This window comes from Fulmarus glacialis, unplaced genomic scaffold (genome assembly GCF_000690835.1).
Source record: "Fulmarus glacialis isolate BGI_N327 unplaced genomic scaffold, ASM69083v1 scaffold27668, whole genome shotgun sequence".
NCBI classification, from domain to species: Eukaryota; Metazoa; Chordata; class Aves; order Procellariiformes; family Procellariidae; genus Fulmarus; species Fulmarus glacialis.
The window spans coordinates 1,020-19,273 of record NW_009230570.1 but is presented as its reverse complement, the minus strand read 5'-3'; the positions used below and the strand labels follow the sequence as shown (position 1 = coordinate 19,273).

The 18,254-nt window shown below is 40.2% G+C and overlaps 1 protein-coding gene across 2 annotated transcripts in view; it reads left to right on the top strand.

The window, feature by feature from the left end:
• DAPK2 (death-associated protein kinase 2) overlaps positions 1 to 15,830 on the top strand; it is a 45,399-nt gene extending 29,569 nt beyond the window's left edge. Inside the window, exons 4-11 of one of the 2 annotated variants that reach the window (XM_009584295.1) lie at positions 1,004 to 1,133; positions 2,301 to 2,349; positions 3,031 to 3,057; positions 6,806 to 6,958; positions 8,331 to 8,376; positions 14,868 to 14,957; positions 15,133 to 15,213; positions 15,756 to 15,830. In XM_009584295.1, coding sequence (XP_009582590.1) covers positions 1,004 to 1,133; positions 2,301 to 2,349; positions 3,031 to 3,057; positions 6,806 to 6,958; positions 8,331 to 8,376; positions 14,868 to 14,957; positions 15,133 to 15,213; positions 15,756 to 15,830 — 651 coding nt within the window. Of the gene's footprint in view, positions 1 to 1,003; positions 1,134 to 2,300; positions 2,350 to 3,030; positions 3,058 to 6,805; positions 6,959 to 8,330; positions 8,377 to 9,267; positions 9,904 to 14,867; positions 14,958 to 15,132; positions 15,214 to 15,755 lie in introns of those variants that run through there. The other variant, XM_009584294.1, reaches the window with a different exon arrangement.
• The last annotated feature ends 2,424 nt before the right edge of the window (positions 15,831 to 18,254 follow it).

Genomic DNA, 18,254 nt, shown 5'->3' with positions numbered 1-18,254 from the left:
AATGCTGTGAGAAATGCTACATGTTCTTTTAATAGCTTGCTATCATATATGAGTTAGGACCTCTGATCCCAACTCTTTCCATTTTCTGGACTGTTCAGATACTAATCCTAGATCTTTCCTGGCCTTGTTGTTGCAGCTGTGAATTTAGTCTCATAGAGAAGAGCATTTTCCTTCCCTAAGTAGGTTCAGATGTGGCTAGAATCCCTCAAGAAGCATTTAATAAGACATCTTCCAGTGGCTTACAATACAGTATAGGGACAGCTGGGCAGAAATAGTGAGGTTTCCCAGTGTAAATTCCAAGAACAGATCAGTAAAATTGCTGTCAGTCAAAATATTCAGTGGTGCAGCTGTCCCTCAGAATCAAGCAATGGCACTCTGTCTCTGCTCCGGGTATCTGCACTGCTTCAGCTACCTGCTAGCTGCTGTTTTGTGTGCACCAGTTGTTGTAACTGAGGCAAATCCATGGGGTCAGGGTGTGACATCTTTTTTTCTGTTCAGATATATTTTCTGTTTTAAGAGGAGACAAGATAAACTGAGCTTCCACTTCGTGTTATATCACAACGCTGCTGGGCTGATAATCTAGAGGCATATCTTGTCAGATTAGGAAACTACATACAGTTGTGTGGAAAAATTTCTGTCTCATTGTGAAAACAAGGGTATCTTTTCATCCTGGCAATAGCCATCATTAAGAAAATAAGCTTAGGAGTGGTAACAGGATGATAGAGAAAGGCAGATTTTTGCTTGAGATAAAATTAAAGGGATGAAAGTATTACTCTGATTTGATTTGCTTTGCTTTTATGAAGTTCTGGTCCACTCAATGATGTCAAATTTCACAGTTGTCATCCCTTTCTCAGAAGAATTAATTGTAAATGGTTAGGCACAGGTATGTGTTTCTTGTTCTACAGTGTTATATGTGTGAAGAAAAAAAAGCACTTGAGAACTCCGTTAATTTCCCAAGATATTAATATTATAATAACAAAGATCTATCTTTTGTTATTTTTAGCCTGAAAACATTATGCTTCTAGACAAGAATATCCCTATTCCACACATCAAACTCATTGACTTCGGCCTGGCTCACAAAATAGAAGATGGAGTTGAATTTAAAAACATTTTTGGAACTCCAGAATTTGTAGGTGAGTGACCCGTTCCTTTGTCTCGTATTGCAAGTTCCATGAGGAAGCTGAGATATCTTTTCAAAGTTAAGAAGTGAGGGATAGAGGTAGTTTCGATCTCATTTGTATCAAGGTGACCTAAATCTAGAGGTTTACTTTATTTTTCTGGAATAGCCAAGAGGAGCTTTCTATAAACTTGATGCGCTACTCCTGTGAGAGTAGGTTGCTGCCAAGTAAATATTTAGAGATGTAAATTCAGGATTGAGATTGTGAAACCCTGCAAATACAAATTAAATTTTTTACTTGTTGCCTGGGGCAAGTAAGCTCTCTGTGTTGTAGTACACAGGTTCACAGTTACACGGGTATCTCTATCATTGTTTTCTAGATAAAACTGCCTCACACTGTACACCTGTTGAGTACAAAACCCTCACCTCCCCTTACATTTTTCCACCTGATTCTCTTTTTGTTACTCACTGATCATAATTCTGATGTCTCACTTGGATTTTAGGTTAATCCTACTCCTCTCTATTAGTTTCAATTAGAGGTTTTGGGATTGGTTTTGGGGGATTGGGGGGCAGGGAGAGAATTGTAATTCATATTGCAGTTAAACACAACCGTTACAGACACCTTTTTTCATCTCGCTACCTCACCTTGGTCTTTTCCCTTGCATGCAGTCTTATATGGGGATGTTTTCCAATGAGGAAATGCTTCTTATAAAGATAATAGGGTTTGGCATGGATAGCAATGTAGTCTGGCTACAAACTACATTGAAATGTAATTTTAATCTCTTGCCCAAGGGCTGTTTCTGACTGGCCATTAGAAACTACCTTTAATGGCACCAGTTAAAAACAAAACAAAAGCTCAGATTCTTAGGGGTAACAGTATCCTTGGGAGGAGAAATAATTTGTTATTTGTTACGATTTGCACTGTAATTGGTATATAATATTTGCTTCGCCCTTATTCCTGAGTTGCATTATGCTCCAAGTTACTCTGTGTAATCTCTCCTGGACTCCTGTGAACTTGCATTCCTATCAGGGCTATAAAACTATAAACAGTGCATCCTATAACTGCCTTTCCTTTTCCCACCCCCCATTTCTCCCTCTTGGTAATTCTTGACCTGCTACTCAATTCAGCCTGGTAAAAATTTGTTACCTCAGTTGCTGATGTTTGATTAAATTTTTCTTTCAGCTCCAGAAATAGTAAACTATGAACCGCTTGGACTAGCTGCAGATATGTGGTAAGTTCTTAATGTTTTTTTTTTTTTCCCAGGTTGCTCTACTGTTACTTTTTCCCAATTTGCTCTGAATAGAATCCATTATACTGCAGCAAATTAAAAACAAATCAAAACAAAAAACTTAAGTGCAGTTAATAACTCTTTGTTCTGTCTTTCCATTTTTATACATTCTTTTTAATTACAAGATAAGCATTTCATTTCTGCAAAATTACAATGAAAAACTTAAATGATGGCATTTATAGAGTTAACAGTTTTCCACTGTCTACTGCAGAGGAGCACTCTTAAAAAAAAACATGTTCCTGCAGCGCTTGTGACAGCTTTATTTATAAGAGCACTGCATGCAGAGGAGACCTGCGTACTAATCTGATCTGCTGAGAAGGCAGGCAAAAGAGGTCACCCCAAATAAAACATCCTTGCTTCTATTTCTTTGTATTTCTGATGTGTACTGTAATAAATACCTGCTAGAGTAGAAATACATAAAGAGACTTCAAATACCCACATTACTTATATGTAAAATTAACATTTTCCCGGAAACAGCATTCTTTGAGAGATATTAGCAGTTATCTAAAGCCATGATGGCTCTCCTGCCTATATAGCAGCTACTATTGACTTTTTCATATTGTGTACATTAAGAACAATACAGGTCATGTAGAACCCTTGCAATTAATCTCCTTTGTTTTTTAGGAGCATAGGAGTCATCACCTACATACTGTGAGTACAATAGATTCACTCCTATAGAAGTGTTCCCTAAAGCTCTATTGCGCTAGTACGAAACAGCTCTTCCTTTTAGTCATTTAAGAGAGGAGCTGCAACACGGGGTGGGCAGTGGTTTGTCTAATGGGCAAATGTTATCGTGCAGCCTTTTCAAGTTTAAAATAAGGAGTAAAAGAAGAAGGGCATTCTGAGCAGATGAAGAACAAATTTCTAGCATCACTGGGCATTTCTGCTTCTTATGGGCCCTCATCAGCTCCAAATGGTAGAGGATGGAAAAGCCCAAGCGTATTGGTTGCTCGTAGAATGACTGTGAGCTACCAGTGTGTGGAGAGAATAGAAACAGAAAGTGTAGTAGTACCATTTACAATGTGAGTTATTTCAGGTGAAAACAGGGAAGTTTTAATTTGCTTGTAAAGGCAGCAGTCTAGATTACTATGCATAAATATGGTCACCCATATTCAAAAAGGTGAATTTAAGCTGGGGTAGGAGCAGACAAGTTGACCCTGGGAACTGAGAGTTCATCTTACAAGAGAAAAAAGGGCTTGTTAAAGCTAGTAAAGCAAAGGCTGGTTGGGAACATCATTGCAGTCAGTAAGCACGAGGGAAAAAAAGATACTTTTTAGAAGAAAAGTGTGTCAACAGGTGATGAATAAATAAAAGTAGGAAATTATGACAAGTTCAAACTCTCAAAGAAATGAGGTTCTGTGGGCATCCTGGGGACAGGAGTTGAGAGAGTTTTAAGATGGAGCTTGACAATTTGTGAAACTGCTTGTGTGACAATGGATGCAGGCAATGGAGGAACAGCACTCGTTGCTTCAGGAATTCTTTCTTCTGGTTTGATATGAGAATTGCAGAAGTGGTCAGGGATCCTTGGACCTAGCTGCTTCCATTGAAATCAAGCTCCTGTGACTGCTGGGGAGCAGTGCATGGTGGATACCCTACGCTTGGAAATGTCTCGCCCTAACATTCCTACCCTGGGCCTCTGCTGTTCCTTATGATGCTCGGAGGAGTAACTTGCTGCCAAACTTAAAGAAGGTGCACTCTAGTATTAGAGGGATTTGCACTGCACAGCTCAGGGCTCAGTACAAGTATGGAGGCTTGAACGTCTTTTCAGTGCGGGAAAACAAATGTAGTGGAACTAAATCCACTCATGGGCTATACCCAAGGTTTAGACCCCAAAAGCTGTAAAAGAGCTATGGTCTGAGAAAATCAGATTCAGTGCAACAAATTCCCTTCTGTCCTGTGGTGCAGAAAAAGATAGGGATACTGGTTGAGCCCAAGCTCAGGTAAAGGGGTTTAAAATATTGTCCAGACCCTTGCTTTTTATCAGCACTCTGGTCTTCAGTGACACATGTCCTTGACAGGACATTAAACTTTGTGAATTGCTCTTTATGTGTGTTCATATATGATGAGAGGAAAACTTAGGAGTTGAAGATAAGCAGGTGGGAATACTTCCCGTGCGATTAGAGTGATGCGCAGATGGCCAGGTGCTCTCGAGGTTTTTCTGTTGCATTGAGAGTTCTGTCCTGGGGGGCAGAATAATGTATCTATACTGGTACAGATACAGATACTGTGCAGGTTTCAGTATCCAGTGTAGGAGATCTGTTTTACCTGGTTGGCTAGTAATGATTGCCATAGTAATTAAGGTTGAAAATTGTCTACCTACAAATGATCAGAAAAAAACCCCATGCTTTTTATGATGGGAGGGTCAGCTTGCATCATATGCTATGTACTAGAAATTTGTATGCCCTTAACTAGTATTGCCTGTTAATTTTAAAGCCTTTTGTTCTGAAGAATTCTGAATAAATGGGGTGTGTTTAATGATACCGCCTACTTTAGCAAACATGGCAGCAATCAAATGGATGCCGTCATGAGGTGTAGAGATCAAAATGCCTACAAGTCGTTAATTCAGTAACCAGCGGAGTGATTCACTGGGTTGTAAGGGCAAAGCCTCTATTACTGAGGTCAGCTGTTAGATATTTACAGGCACTGAGTCAGGATATGACAAAAGTCGTTTGCATTAGGTGTCAGGATTTGAGAATCCTCCCATTTCAGAGACCTCAAAACTGAGTCCCAAAGAGAAAAAAAAAAAATTCAGAGGAGAATATAACACTGTTGGCTTTGGTTTCCAGCAAAGGGCTGGAAGGTGGAATTACAGCTGCTTCATGGCACAGTTTTGGGAAAGAGAAAAGAAACCAAGGCTCTAGGGTGGGTTTCCAAGCTTTAGTTTTGGAACACCACCCATGGTCTGTGGCAAGGTGCCTGCTTATAGCCTTCTTTGTGGCTAACAGAAATGGAACAAAAGCTTAAGAGGGAGTATGTAAAACCTGTTAACATGTGAGATTGACTGTGGCTTATGGGGTGAAATTTACTGCATCAAAGACAGCTGGAAGACCTCACTCATGCTGCCTTGCTGTGTCAGCTGCTTTGGGGTCATTTTATGATTGTAGAGGGAGAGAAAACACTTCATGCACTCAAATGTTTATTCTGTGGATAAAACCACATGTGATACCTGGGGACTGGGCTGAATGGCCCAGGTGGTCCCATCTAACTTTCTGCTTACCCTGAAATTCCCCGTCAACATGGTAGTGGCAATACAGACAGGGTAAAAGGTTTGTTGAGCAGGATCACGTAAGCAAGCCGTTGAGTATTCAAAACCTCAATTTAGATCCCAGAAGTTTGCTGCAGTCCTGTTTTGAGCCTGCTGTATCCTGAAACTATGCTATCAAAGCTAGACATAATAGATAAGCATAATAATAGCCCAGATTTTTAAAAAGGGATGAGATCAATTTCCTTGGTATAAATAACATTTCCCGTAAACCAGACTTTTGCAAGTCAGCATCCTTGTGGATTGGGGAGGGGGGGAGGGGAGGGAGGGCAGAGCAGGAGGAGTCTGCAATGAATCTGTTCTGACACTTGAGTTTTATGGAGCAGAGGTAAATAGTCATCAAAGATGAAGGTCGTCAGTCACAGTTGAGAGTTGCAAAGCAGGATGAAAGCTTTTTCTGTCTAAGTAAAGATTACTGAATAGCATTTGATTATGATGATATCTCCATTACATCCCTGCAGTTGGAGCAGAGTGCCAACAGAATGAAATTTTGCATTGTTCAGAAACAGTTGGATTTTACTGCAGCCAAAATCCTTTTGTCTGTGGATTCCTTTTAATGAGCAGTGTGGCCCTACCTCTCTGGCGGAGTTGGCCCCTAGGCAAGGCCACACACCTGACTTCTGATCACACATTGCATTTTGGTTCCAGCTGAGAAAGGTCTCTTGGCTGAAATCCACCATGCAGGGAACTTGTCAGTAGCTTTGCAGACAGAAAAGCAGGGCAGGGCTATTCCTACCCAGAGAAAATCTATAGAAACCCTACTTTATCTGCTTGAAGCCGATAGAAGCTTCTGCCTGGTAGTGTTTGTGGGTGCACAGGGATAGAGACTCTCCTCAGCTGAAGCTTTTTCTAGTTTGATTAGCAATGACTTCAATGAGACGCTTAAGAGAGGAGAGTCTGTGCATTTCTATCTGTGTGCACACATTAGTGCTGCACTAGAGACTTTTTCAAGATGAGTCTGGCTCATAACCACAGATATAGTGAGCCGAAGCCAGACCTGTTATTTCCCATGTGGTATGGCTGCTACAACACGAGATCCACAAATGTCCTGAGAGTATATTACACTGTCACTGTAATTTCATTAGGGGACCTCTGCTGTTTATTTTTCCAATTGATTCTTCTTTCTGGCTTATCTAGGCTTAGCGGTGCATCGCCTTTCCTTGGAGAAACTAAACAAGAAACGCTTGCCAACATTACAGCTGTGAATTATGAATTTGATGATGAATTTTTCAGCAATACCAGTGACCTGGCAAAAGATTTTATTCAGAAACTCCTGGTGAAAGATACACGGTAAGTAAAAAATTCAGAAAGATCCATTTGTCTCCAAGATAAACCTGGTGAAACGTAGCCTGACGAGTAATCTGCAAAGCTTTCCCTGCAGTGTGTATTGCCATTCAAGTGCCAGACAGGAGGCAAAGTTCTGCTGCTGTGCCCCTAGTTAATCACTGCACCCAGAAGCCCTACAAAAGGAACCAAAATCTTCTCAGTTAAATTTCACTTTCAGGACTGAATTCTCACCTGAGTCAAGCTTGTACAACAGGGTGTAGATGAAAGGCTGAAAATGGTGTGCAAAATCTCTAGTTCTGGGTAACCACCACTCCGATATTTCAGTCTGTTAATGAACTACTTGCAAGGAGGTGACATGATCCCAGAATATGCTCCCACTGGTGCAAGGGCAGAAAAATCTTCACATGTGGCTCAGAGTGGAATTGTTCCTTAAGTCTCTCTGCATCTGTTGCAAGCACCTAGAATTTGCATGACAGCTATGCAGATCTTTATTCTCAGTTCATAGGAACCACAGACCTTTTTTCAGTTTTTCTTGCTTTTAAAAAAGTGCACACAGAAGTAGCGTCTACTTCCCCATAACCCTATTCGTCCTGGAGGGAAGTCAGGCCATTGCAGGCCATTCTTTCTAATGGCTTCATTAGGGGAGCAAATAGGTATTAGAAAGAAAGAGGCAAGCTGTTCAGTCAAGATTTCTGCAAATCCTCGGGCCTTAGAATAGGTTAGAGTAGGTGGGGTTTGACAAGAGGTTTGCGCAGGTCTAGCAACCTCCTTTTAAGAAAGGACAAGTCAGTGATATTGATATTTGTCCCACATACAGAGGCAGTCCCTGCGCAATGCTGTGTTTCTACCTTTGATTCTCAGGGCTCTTAATGTGCTGTTCACCGAACTGCCACAATGCAGAAGGAAGTTAGGATTCATCAGGTTTGATTAGGTTTGAAGTATTCCTCTCAGAAATGTTGCTTTCAGGAAATGACAGCTCCTGCAGTGATGTAATATTGTGTTCCAAAGGACAGTTTTGATACAATTAATGTTGCATACCTTGATTCAGACACAGTCGTATTAAAGGTGTATAGAAAGGATTTATTTTCTAAGCATGTGGGATGAACAAAACAAAGTAATGTTATATCACTTTTTATGGAAGGATACACAAAAATACAGGTAGATTTTGATGAAGTAAGAATTAAAATTGTGTAGAGTGAGGACAGCTCCTTACTGAAACTTAGAACAGTTACTAAACTACACACAAGCAGTATGCCTCATGGAGGAACATAACCCTGAAATGCTTCATATGAAGCCTGGGAGAAATGTGGGTCAATGGGCTTGTGTACAAGGTATTTCTCATTCAAGTCTGTTTTTTTGTGTTGTTGTTTTTTAGGAAACGGCTTACAATTCAGGAAGCTCTGTCTCATCCGTGGATAACGGTAAGACTGAATAAGACGACAGATCTTGCCTTTTACTATGAGCAAAGCAGAGATAATATTCTTACTCTTATTGGTGTGTTAAATGGAAAACTGTCCTCTCAGTACTTAGAGACCCTCAGTGTCTCAAAGAAAAGCACTGGAAGGAAATTAGTTGGGTCTGACTAAATCCTCGGATTTCTGCAAATGACTTCTGTTATCATCATCACTTTCAAAAAGAGGGGGAGACAAAGCGTTGATGTTTGTTGCACTTACAGTATCCTACATTAGACTGTGCTTTGCTTTTTTTCTCTGTTTGCATGCACATATACTACATCTTGGGTCTAGTGCTTTCTTGAGTTGAGAGTTGACTACAGCCAATGTGGAAAATATAATTTCTCTGAATATATAACTGCTGTACCAAGTGCGTTGATTTGTGTGTCTGTATATATTTTTTCATCATAAACATTGCTTGCTTTTGTAGATAATTTTGTGAAAATACATTTAGCTAATCTCAGCATGACTAATGAGGATGTTTGAAATTCAGTTTTTGCTCTGCATTGCACAAAACATTAACTGGAGTCTTTTCAGGATTGTTGTTTTTCCTCTTACAAATATTGATAGCTTTGAGACTGTTAACTGCTAAAAATTAACATGAAAATAAATTGTGGCCCTGTTATTTACACTTATCACATTGGAATGAATGCACATCACTTGTCACATTTATTTTTGGGTTTGTGTGTTTGGGTTTTTTTTTTTCCTTTTGATCAAATGCATGAAGGAAAATCTGTGGGAGCAAAGAATCTCCCAGCATTGTGGAAGTTCAGGCTGCATCCTTTGTGTAGAGTTTTTGAATTACTGCACTGTCTTGTAAACATTCAGTAATATTAGTTCCTCTGTCTGACGACTCACCAGCTGAAAGAAGAAACAAAAGTCCAAGAAAACAAGAAGGTTGAGAACACACAGCTGAAGACGAAACGCCTGAGAGAGTACACCATAAAGTGCCATTCAAGTATGCCTCCCAATAACACCTACATCAACTTTGAGCGCTTTGCCCGAGTAGTAGAAGACATTTCGCTTATGGAACGGGGTTTCAGCGCTTTGGCTGCATCGCATGATTCCTTGCAGGACGACATTGATGCTCTGGTTTCCATTTATAATGAGAAAGAAGCTTGGTATAAAGAAGAAAATGAAAGCGTGAGGCACAAGCTGTCTCAGCTGAAGTATGAATACCGTAAAATTGAATCCCTGAAAAGACATCTACAAGATGATATCAAGACTGTAGGCGTTAGTCTTACAGGCATAACTGGGAAATATGCTGATCTGCAGAGTCAGTATGAATCTCTCAGTCAAGAACTTTCTGAGGAACTCAGGTGGATACAGGATTTAATGAGTAGTTTTCAACTGGAAAATGAAGCCTGTGTGAATGGAAACTTTGACTCTGTTTTCAACAAAGATATTAATGAATCACTAATGGAGCTGTTAAATAGATCTCGCTGTGAAGAATTCCTTGCAGGGTTGAATCTTGATGTAGCAGAATCAAATCAGTAATGTTGTAGATCAGGTTAGGTGCAGGGTTTGCTGCCTGTTTCAATGCATAGTGGTTTAAGAAGTTTTCAGTGCATAGATTCTACACAAAAACATCACGTAGAACTAAAATAGAAATTCTGATGTATTGCACGAGATGCTGACCAAAACCATAAACTCCCAGTGGTTTGTAGTGTTCAAGTTTTTTTTCCCCATGTTCAATGTCTGAACTTACAGGAACCTAGATTATCACAGTGGTATGGACACGTCTAACCCTACAGCCTTCTGCATTGCCTATATCATACTTCATCATGTATTACAGTTCCTGAAGATTACTAAATAATTAACTTGGAATAAAGAGTAGGTCAGCCTGTACTTACTAGAAGCTGGGTGCCTGGAAACTAATAAAAATCTCATGATAGGATCTTTGGTTGATGAAGGAAACAGTCGTGTAGACCTGCTGCATGCAGGCAGTTCTATAGATCGTGTGAAAGAAATATTTGCAAAGGTTAAATCTGTCCAGTAAAACAAAGTAAATGGTGTAATAATTTAACATTTAGCTAGTACTGTGGAAATTCTCTGTGAAATAACTGCTGATGAAGAAGTTAAGATTATTTTTTAGGCCAGCTATGCAGGATGAAATTTTTTACCATCAAAGGTGTTAGCTGTTGATTAATCCTTTAGTTTAAAATACACGTAAGTTTCCTGTCCTGTACTAAAGAAATCCTATTCAAAAGACACAATTGGGAACTTGTAATGAACTGATCAAATAACTGTGTATGTAATTTTACAGTGCAAATATTAATTTGTGAGTGATAAGTGGTAATATAGACCTCTGGTTTGCTTTCTACAGTAAAGAAAATGACAAAGCTACAACTAATTTAATCTATGGTGTGGGATTTGAGACTAGTGTTCTTGCTGTGAAGATTTTTTTTCTTAAGTTTTAGAAAGTAAAAGAAAAGTTGGCCCAAACTTGAATCGTGCCCTGCTGTCTTGTATTTCAAAGAAATCATTTGATTATACTTTATTAATATGCACAAATGTACCCATCTCATTTTTGAACACAATAAATAGTTAGTTATGCAGGATGCAATTGTTCCCTGATGGTGTAGTTAGTGACTGAAAAAGAGATATCAAGCTTCTGTGTACTGAAAAGAGTTGCCAGCCTAGGTTCTGCAGCTAGTTTACAGCCCCTTTGCTTAGCTGTATGAATTGCTGCAAGGTGTAGCTGCTGTTACTCAGCTACAAGAACCAGTGAGATAGTAGCCAGGCATCCCTGCACCACTGCTGAAGTCCATCTAGAGTGGATCTTTATGTATATATCAGAGTATGTCTCTCACTGGCCAGCCTCCCTCCTCCTTTTCCAGAGAGGTTAATGACCTAACTAAATTGAACTGTTGTTGTCCAAAACATTATTAAGAATAATGTTTCCTACTTGGAGATAAAAAGATAAAAGCATATTCTCGTCCAGTTTGTGTAGAGTACAGCGGACCCATCACTGCCATGTCCTCATAAAGACATGCAGAGGCTGGTGAAGATTCAGAGTTGTGAAAACAGTTACTCATTAGGGGTATTGTTACTCCTGCCATTGTACTTGGTGGAGGATGGAAACTGGATGTGCTCTCTGTGGCACCTTTCTTTGCACAAGATGTAAAATTTTCAAAAGCTTCGAAGTAGTGTAGATAGCCAGGAGATGTCCCTAGCAAGCTGGTGTTGATGGTTAGGGAGAATTGGGCTCCACTGTGACAAACAGTATTGAGAATTTTACTTATGTCCAGTTTTTAATCTCTCAGAATGCTTCAGTCATCACTTCTGCAGGTCCCTTTGAGCTGGAAGACCCAAGAGATACTGTCCAGGGTAACCGGAACACAGGATTTTTTTTATGAGGGAGAGAGTTTTAATTCTTAAGAAGTAACTTAAAGCTTAGTGAGAGTTAATATCTGCAGAAAAGACTCTCAAGAAGGAGAGTGTGCCTTCCCTTAGCCATGATCTCATATTCTCTGTTCATGTAGATTTTCTTTATGAACAAATGCACTGGCACGATGAGAAGGAACATTAAATGAGGCCACTCTGTTCCTGAGCGTGTTTGGGTGAGGTAAATACTGTTGTGACTCAGTCATTGAGGCGAGTGCTCTCTGAGCTGAAGGAGGTCACTGACATACTGCTTTTGAGAAGATGCTCTGATGATTGAGAAAATGACAAGGTCACTGGTTTGCAGGCTACTTAGAAATTGAGAGGCCGATATTAACAGTCTGGAGTCCTGTGAAGTTGAGCTATTTTGATTCAGCGATGGTTCTGCTGCTGAAAGGGCACTTGGAAATTTTTCATGGTGATTGTACAGCTGACATTTAGCCCAGTGATTTTTTTTCCCACTTCAAACTGATTTCTACTTAGTGTTTTGTTGCACCATGCTAGCCATTTGCAGCATGAGAAAATTACATTTAATGCTTAAATGTCCCAGTTCGGTTGTATGCAAATGGTGTATACATCTAAATGAGAGACCTAGCTGATAGCTTGGCTCCTTGAATTACTGCTGAGATATCTGCACAAATGCTATACCTATAGCATTTGATGAGAAAAGTGAATTTGTTGTCTCATAAACATTATCAATTATTTTGCTGAAAAAAATGTTTAAATCCCCACTGATGTGTTTTCCATTCTCCTTTGGTACTTTTGCTTCTTCAGGTATCTGGCTTGGTTGCATTCCAGTCCAGTTCAGTATAAGTATTTCTGGGTTATCCACCTCCTACATACGCCGATCAGAACTGCTGGAATGGTTATCACTCCATAAACTCCATAATCTTTGAAGGTTTTGATTCCTGGCCTTTCTCTTTTCACTTTTACCAGATCTGGTTTTGAACTTTTTCCCCCTCGATCTGTCAAATACAGTTTTCTGGTCTATGCAAATTTTGATGTGGTTTTGGAGTTGAAAGGTGCTTCATTTTCAGAAGGACTGTGTCAGGGTTTGTGGAACATCTGTTCCTTAACACAGATTGGCATCCAAAAATTTTAGGCACATGTCTGAATTCTGATATATATTTTTTTTCTTCCTATTTTTCTATACTAAGTATTGCAATTCTTTCCTCATATATTTATTGCCAGGGTATCGATGTCTTGTGCTCTCATACTCTGGGTATGGTTAAAGGACAAAGCCTGAGTTTTTTCAGATATGCTGTAGCATGTATCCTTGTCACTAATACTAAATGACAGCTAACTTTTTCCCATTTTATTACGGTGATGTCAGCAAAACATACTGGAGTCAGTTTGATGGAATGCTGTGAAAATGATTAAGGGATTGGAGTGTCTGTCAAAGGGGGAGAGGCCGAGAGAGCTGGGATTTAGTGTCAAAAAGAGAAGGCGTGGCGGGGATCTTCTCAATCTGTATAAATATGTGGTGGAATGGAGTAAAGAAAACCGAGCCAGGCTCTCTCAGTGGTATCCAGTGACAGGACAAGAGGCAATGGGCACAAATTGAAATAAAGAAATTCCATTTAAACATTAAAAAAAGCAAACAAACTTGTTTACTAAAGGAGCAGTCAAATGCTGGAACGTGTTGCCCAGGGGGGTTATGGAGTTTCCATCCTTTGAAACCGAAATAGGACGTGGTCCTGGGCAAGCTGCAGTAGATGACCCTGCCCTGAGCAGAGGGTTGGACTAGATGATCTCCAGAGGCCCCTTCCAAAAGCAACTGTTCTGTCATTCCTGGTGAGTCCAGCGTTGACCAAAGCTGGTCATGGATTTACTTTTCTTGGGCCACCTTCTTATTTTGCTTGGGATCTGTCAATCTCAGACTAATTGCATAAGATTACTCGCAGCGGCAGGTTACCTGAGCCTTCCTGAGATTTTGATAAGCAGACAGTTTTTTATTGACCAGCTTTGTGAGACACAGGAAAAGGGCTACTCTCTGGTACCAATTTCATACTTGGTTTGTAGAGTACAGCTGGTGCTCTCTGAAGTTATTCCATATTTCACATTCACGTGAATTCACATGTTCTCCATCTTCAGATCTGAAATGACTGCCTCAAACTTACCTATGATGTTTAAATAAGCCTGGTAAAAGAAAAATCTGTAAAAGCGCAATTCAGAAAAGATGTGCTAGAATAAAATCAAGAGCCATATGCTAGAAATTAGGAAAGGGCCGTAATGTATCTTTGGTTTTAAAATATCCTTGTAAAGGGCAAAATGTGCAAGCCTCTATCTGAAAATTTAGAAGGTAGCATGGGGCCTAACAGTGTGATGATGCTGTGCTTAGTCCTATTCTGTCATGATTTCTAGCAAGCACGTGCAAAACCCCTGAGCAGCAGTGTGCTGCAGTGCTGTTGATGCGCTGACAACAGCTCCATCGCCTTTCTGTCAGGCCTCTGTGGAACCTTTTCGTTGCTCTCCCAATGCCTTTCAGAAAGAGGGACATGAATAAAGGCCAGCTGATATGAGCTCAATCCAGAGAAAATGGGGATAGTGCAGGTGTGCACTGAGAAGCACCTTAGCAACTTTACGAAGTGAAAGCATTGCCTTAGCACCCTCTAGCATCCCCTTAGTTATCTCTCTTCTGTTTGGCTGTTCTTCATCCTGTCCTTTGGCTAGAAAAGCTTTTCCCAGACCTTTTGTTTGTTTTTTATGTGGATCATTATGAAGCAGAAGGCAGAAGTGGAGGCTGGAGCAAAGTCCATGCCGTGTGATACACCTTTTGTGCCAGGTCAAGTGGCTAGAAAGGGGCAGGAGTGGAACTTCTCAGAATAATGTTGTGCACAGGGCCAAGAGTGACCACTGACTGTACACTAGTTTCAGGATTTTATTTGAAATCAAAGGGGTCCTGTCCAGGCACAGGGTGGACTAGATTTAATTATTTTTCTTCTGCTTTTACCTGTATGAATCCATAGCTTCCCCAGCCAGCGTTCTTTTCAGCCAGCTCCAGAGCACATGAAGAATCTTTTGTATTTCATGCACCAAAGGGAGCCAAGCAATAAAATTGCTCTCTTATCTTCCAGCCAGTGGACAAGCGACAGGCTTTGGTTCGTCAAGCATCTGTTGTTAACATGGAAAACTTCAAAAGGCAATATGCTAGAAGGCGATGGAAGGTATGACAGCGAGCCTTTAATCCTTCTCATGTAAGGCTTCCCAAGCCTGGTGGGATCAGAGGGCAAGATAGTGCTTGAATGTAAAATCGTAATATACAGTAGATAATGAAATGTGTTTGTGTATGTCTGCACTGCATATGTGTGGTCAAATTCTCATTCTTCCCTCTCTCCATAGCTTTCTTACCGTATTGTATCATTGTGCAACCACTTATCTCGTTCGCTGGTGAAAAAGGTCCTAATACAGGATGAAAGTTTGGTAGGTACATTTCTCAAAGGGGAAGAAGAGAAGGACCAATTTTACTGTGCAGTGATTTTTGCTGTCCTTATATGGATGCACAGCCCAACAGGATGGCAATGGGTTTGAGCGTGAAACCAGATGGGACTGTGGCATCCCTTGTGTGTCTTTAATGCTGCTCTAAGCTGTGTGACTGTGACAGAAATGTTGGGCAGGGAGAGCTGGTGACTCTATAAAGCCTTTAGGTGGTAGCCACATTTATTCTGTAAAGGGGCAGCACGGAGGCTGCAGATGATGTTTGGATTGCGTAGCAGTGACCGTGCTGTCTGACTTGAGAAATGAGCGGCCGCGGAGGGAGTCTGCACTGCTGCTCCTGTCACCAGTGTGTGATGGAGGGTGGGGGACCCCTGGAGTGCATGTGACCTTCTGGAGTGAAACACTCTTGAGATTTCTATTAGCTCTACTTCTCTCAATAGATGATACACTAATAACATTAGAACGTCATGTTTAGGAGCATGGTATCTCATTTACGTGACTGAAACATTGTGGCCTTGCTATTTCAGAGAAACTGTGAAAGTGACAGTGAGGATCTTTCACAAAGAAAAGCCACTCATCAGAGGAGAAGCAGCGTATCATAATGTGATGAGAATTCCATGGGCAGGAGGTGGAAGAAACTTTCATCATTGATGAAAAAAGCAGCCGTGACAGCAGACCTTGACGTCTTGTCTGAATCCTTGGTATGATGCTTCTCACTTCTCAAACTACACCAACAGCTGGATGATGTTATTAAATGCCTTCTGAGCATTTTAGAAAATTGGGGATCCAGATTCCCAGGGAAATGCTGCAGGACAAGCAGTGATTGGAGTGCTTTTATATGTTCAGCATTTCAGTGATACTTCAATCTATTTGTGATACCAACTGCACTCAGGATGTAGGGTTTCTACTGATATGCTTTTACTGCAGAATAATTCACATTCCGCACAATGATTAAGACTGTGTGCATTATTATTTCAGTCAGGGAAATTGTTATTGAGTCTTAAGGCAATTTTTAAATACAATTTTTATATTTGTTAATAGCATAAATATTAGATGGCAGATATCTGACAGGTTTTGTTAGCTGCGTGCCGTACTCTTTATTGCTGTTATTGAAGAGAAAAATCATACTGCCATTATATATCATAACCTTGATTTCATGAACCTAGCAGTAAACAGTTCTGTACTGCAATAAGAATTGTGCTCTGGCCATCGTCTTTGGCTGAAGACTAACACAACTGCCATTGTCAATTTGAGTACAAATGATTCTGGCCACTGAGGGGATGATAGGCCAGGACAATCTTTGGATGAAAAAGGGAAAAAATTCTGTAGTGACTTACATGCACCCAAATACGTTTTTACAGAATGATGGCAGGATGCTTCACCAAAACAAGGCACTTAAAAACCCAAGGTATATGAAGAAATAGTCTTTATTAGACTTTGTTATTGTTTTAATTTATTGTCAGTAAATTGGAGAGTCATTAACACCTATTTGTATAGGTGCTGTTTACATGTAACCCAAACTGCAAACATCTGTGTCTTATTCAGGGGGTTGTATCCAAAATTGAGGAAGTAAGCACTTTGATATTGATGTAACGTCTTTGTTCTAGGAAGTTGCATCATTTTAACTATATTAATTTCTAAACCAGTATTGTTCAATTGGTACCAAAAAATGTGCATAGACTAGGTTATTTTTTTCATTGAATATATTAGTTGTTAGAAGTCCATATTTATTTTGCCATTTAATAAATTAAAAATCAGAAAGCAAGCCTACTAGAAACAACTATAGATTGACAAGGAAACTGGTTTTGTTTGGCTTTATGGTTGTCACTTCTAGGTTGAGGTTTTAGAGCTAAGGTGTGAACTGGTGCTGAAAACTAGTATCAGGTTAATTTTGCCTGGCTTCCAGTTTCTAAGAAAGAAATAAAAATACGCTACTTTTATCTGTAGCTTTGTATCCTTGCTTAGGCAGAGACTAAAATGCAGTTGATGAGAAACTGTTTCAAGGAAAGGAAGGAAATGGACGAAAAGCATTGGAGGAGAGAGGCAGAAAGTAGGATTCGAGGGAAGAAACAAAATGAAGGAGATGGTGGGGGAAAAAAGCAGTGGAGAGGAATGAGTGTGAGAGGGACACATAGGGAGCAGAGGTGAACCTGGATTGGGAAGGTTGAAGGAAGCGAAAGAGATTGTAGGTATAGGAATTGTGGAAGCCGGAGAATGAATGTTTTGGCAAAAATGGCACTGCATTTTGATACTATTTATTTAATTTCCTTTTATTTCATGTCTTGTGCTGCCATAGCCTGTGACATGTGCCTGGTCAAGGCATAAGGAGCAGGGCATGGGCTCCTCTTCACATTCAATTAAAAGGTGTATTTCTGAGCTTTCTGTGTAATTTTTGAGGCAGAATCCTCAAAAAGTGCTGTAGTAATATATATATTAAGAGGGGGCAGTAATGGGAAAAACTATTGTTCCAGTGTCTGGAGGGAATCTTTCATAAATAGAACACTAAAAATATATATTTGGATAAAAAGCTGCCCAGCTTACCTACCAAATTTTACTTCCTGTTTTCTGTGTCCCATGCGTTACCATGAGTTCATTCCCTGGGCTGTGTAAAACCAAATAAACTACGAGCTAATGGTATTTTTCTGAATTCCCAGAGCTTCAAAACACCTTCAGTTTCCAAATTAGAGATTGCGGGATGTGTACATAAATCGCACTTCTGAAAATTAAGCCCTGGTTAAAATAGCTGTTAGGTTGTTGCATCAGAATTGTGCTCTCACGGAGATGAGGTCATTCTTCTTATGTAAAATCCTAGCAACTACTGAGCAAGACGGGATGCAGTAAAAAGGCGGACAGAGGAGTGCAAGGCAGTGTGAAGCCATAAGCTCTGGCTTATTAATTCTAGATTAATAAAAGATGTAAGGTGGTGTTTTAACAGAGACATTAGAGACAGCTCATGGTGTTTGGTCTTCAGGCACCTTTTTGCCCAGGTCAGCTAAGGACAGGAGTGTTGGCGTAGTCACAGGAGA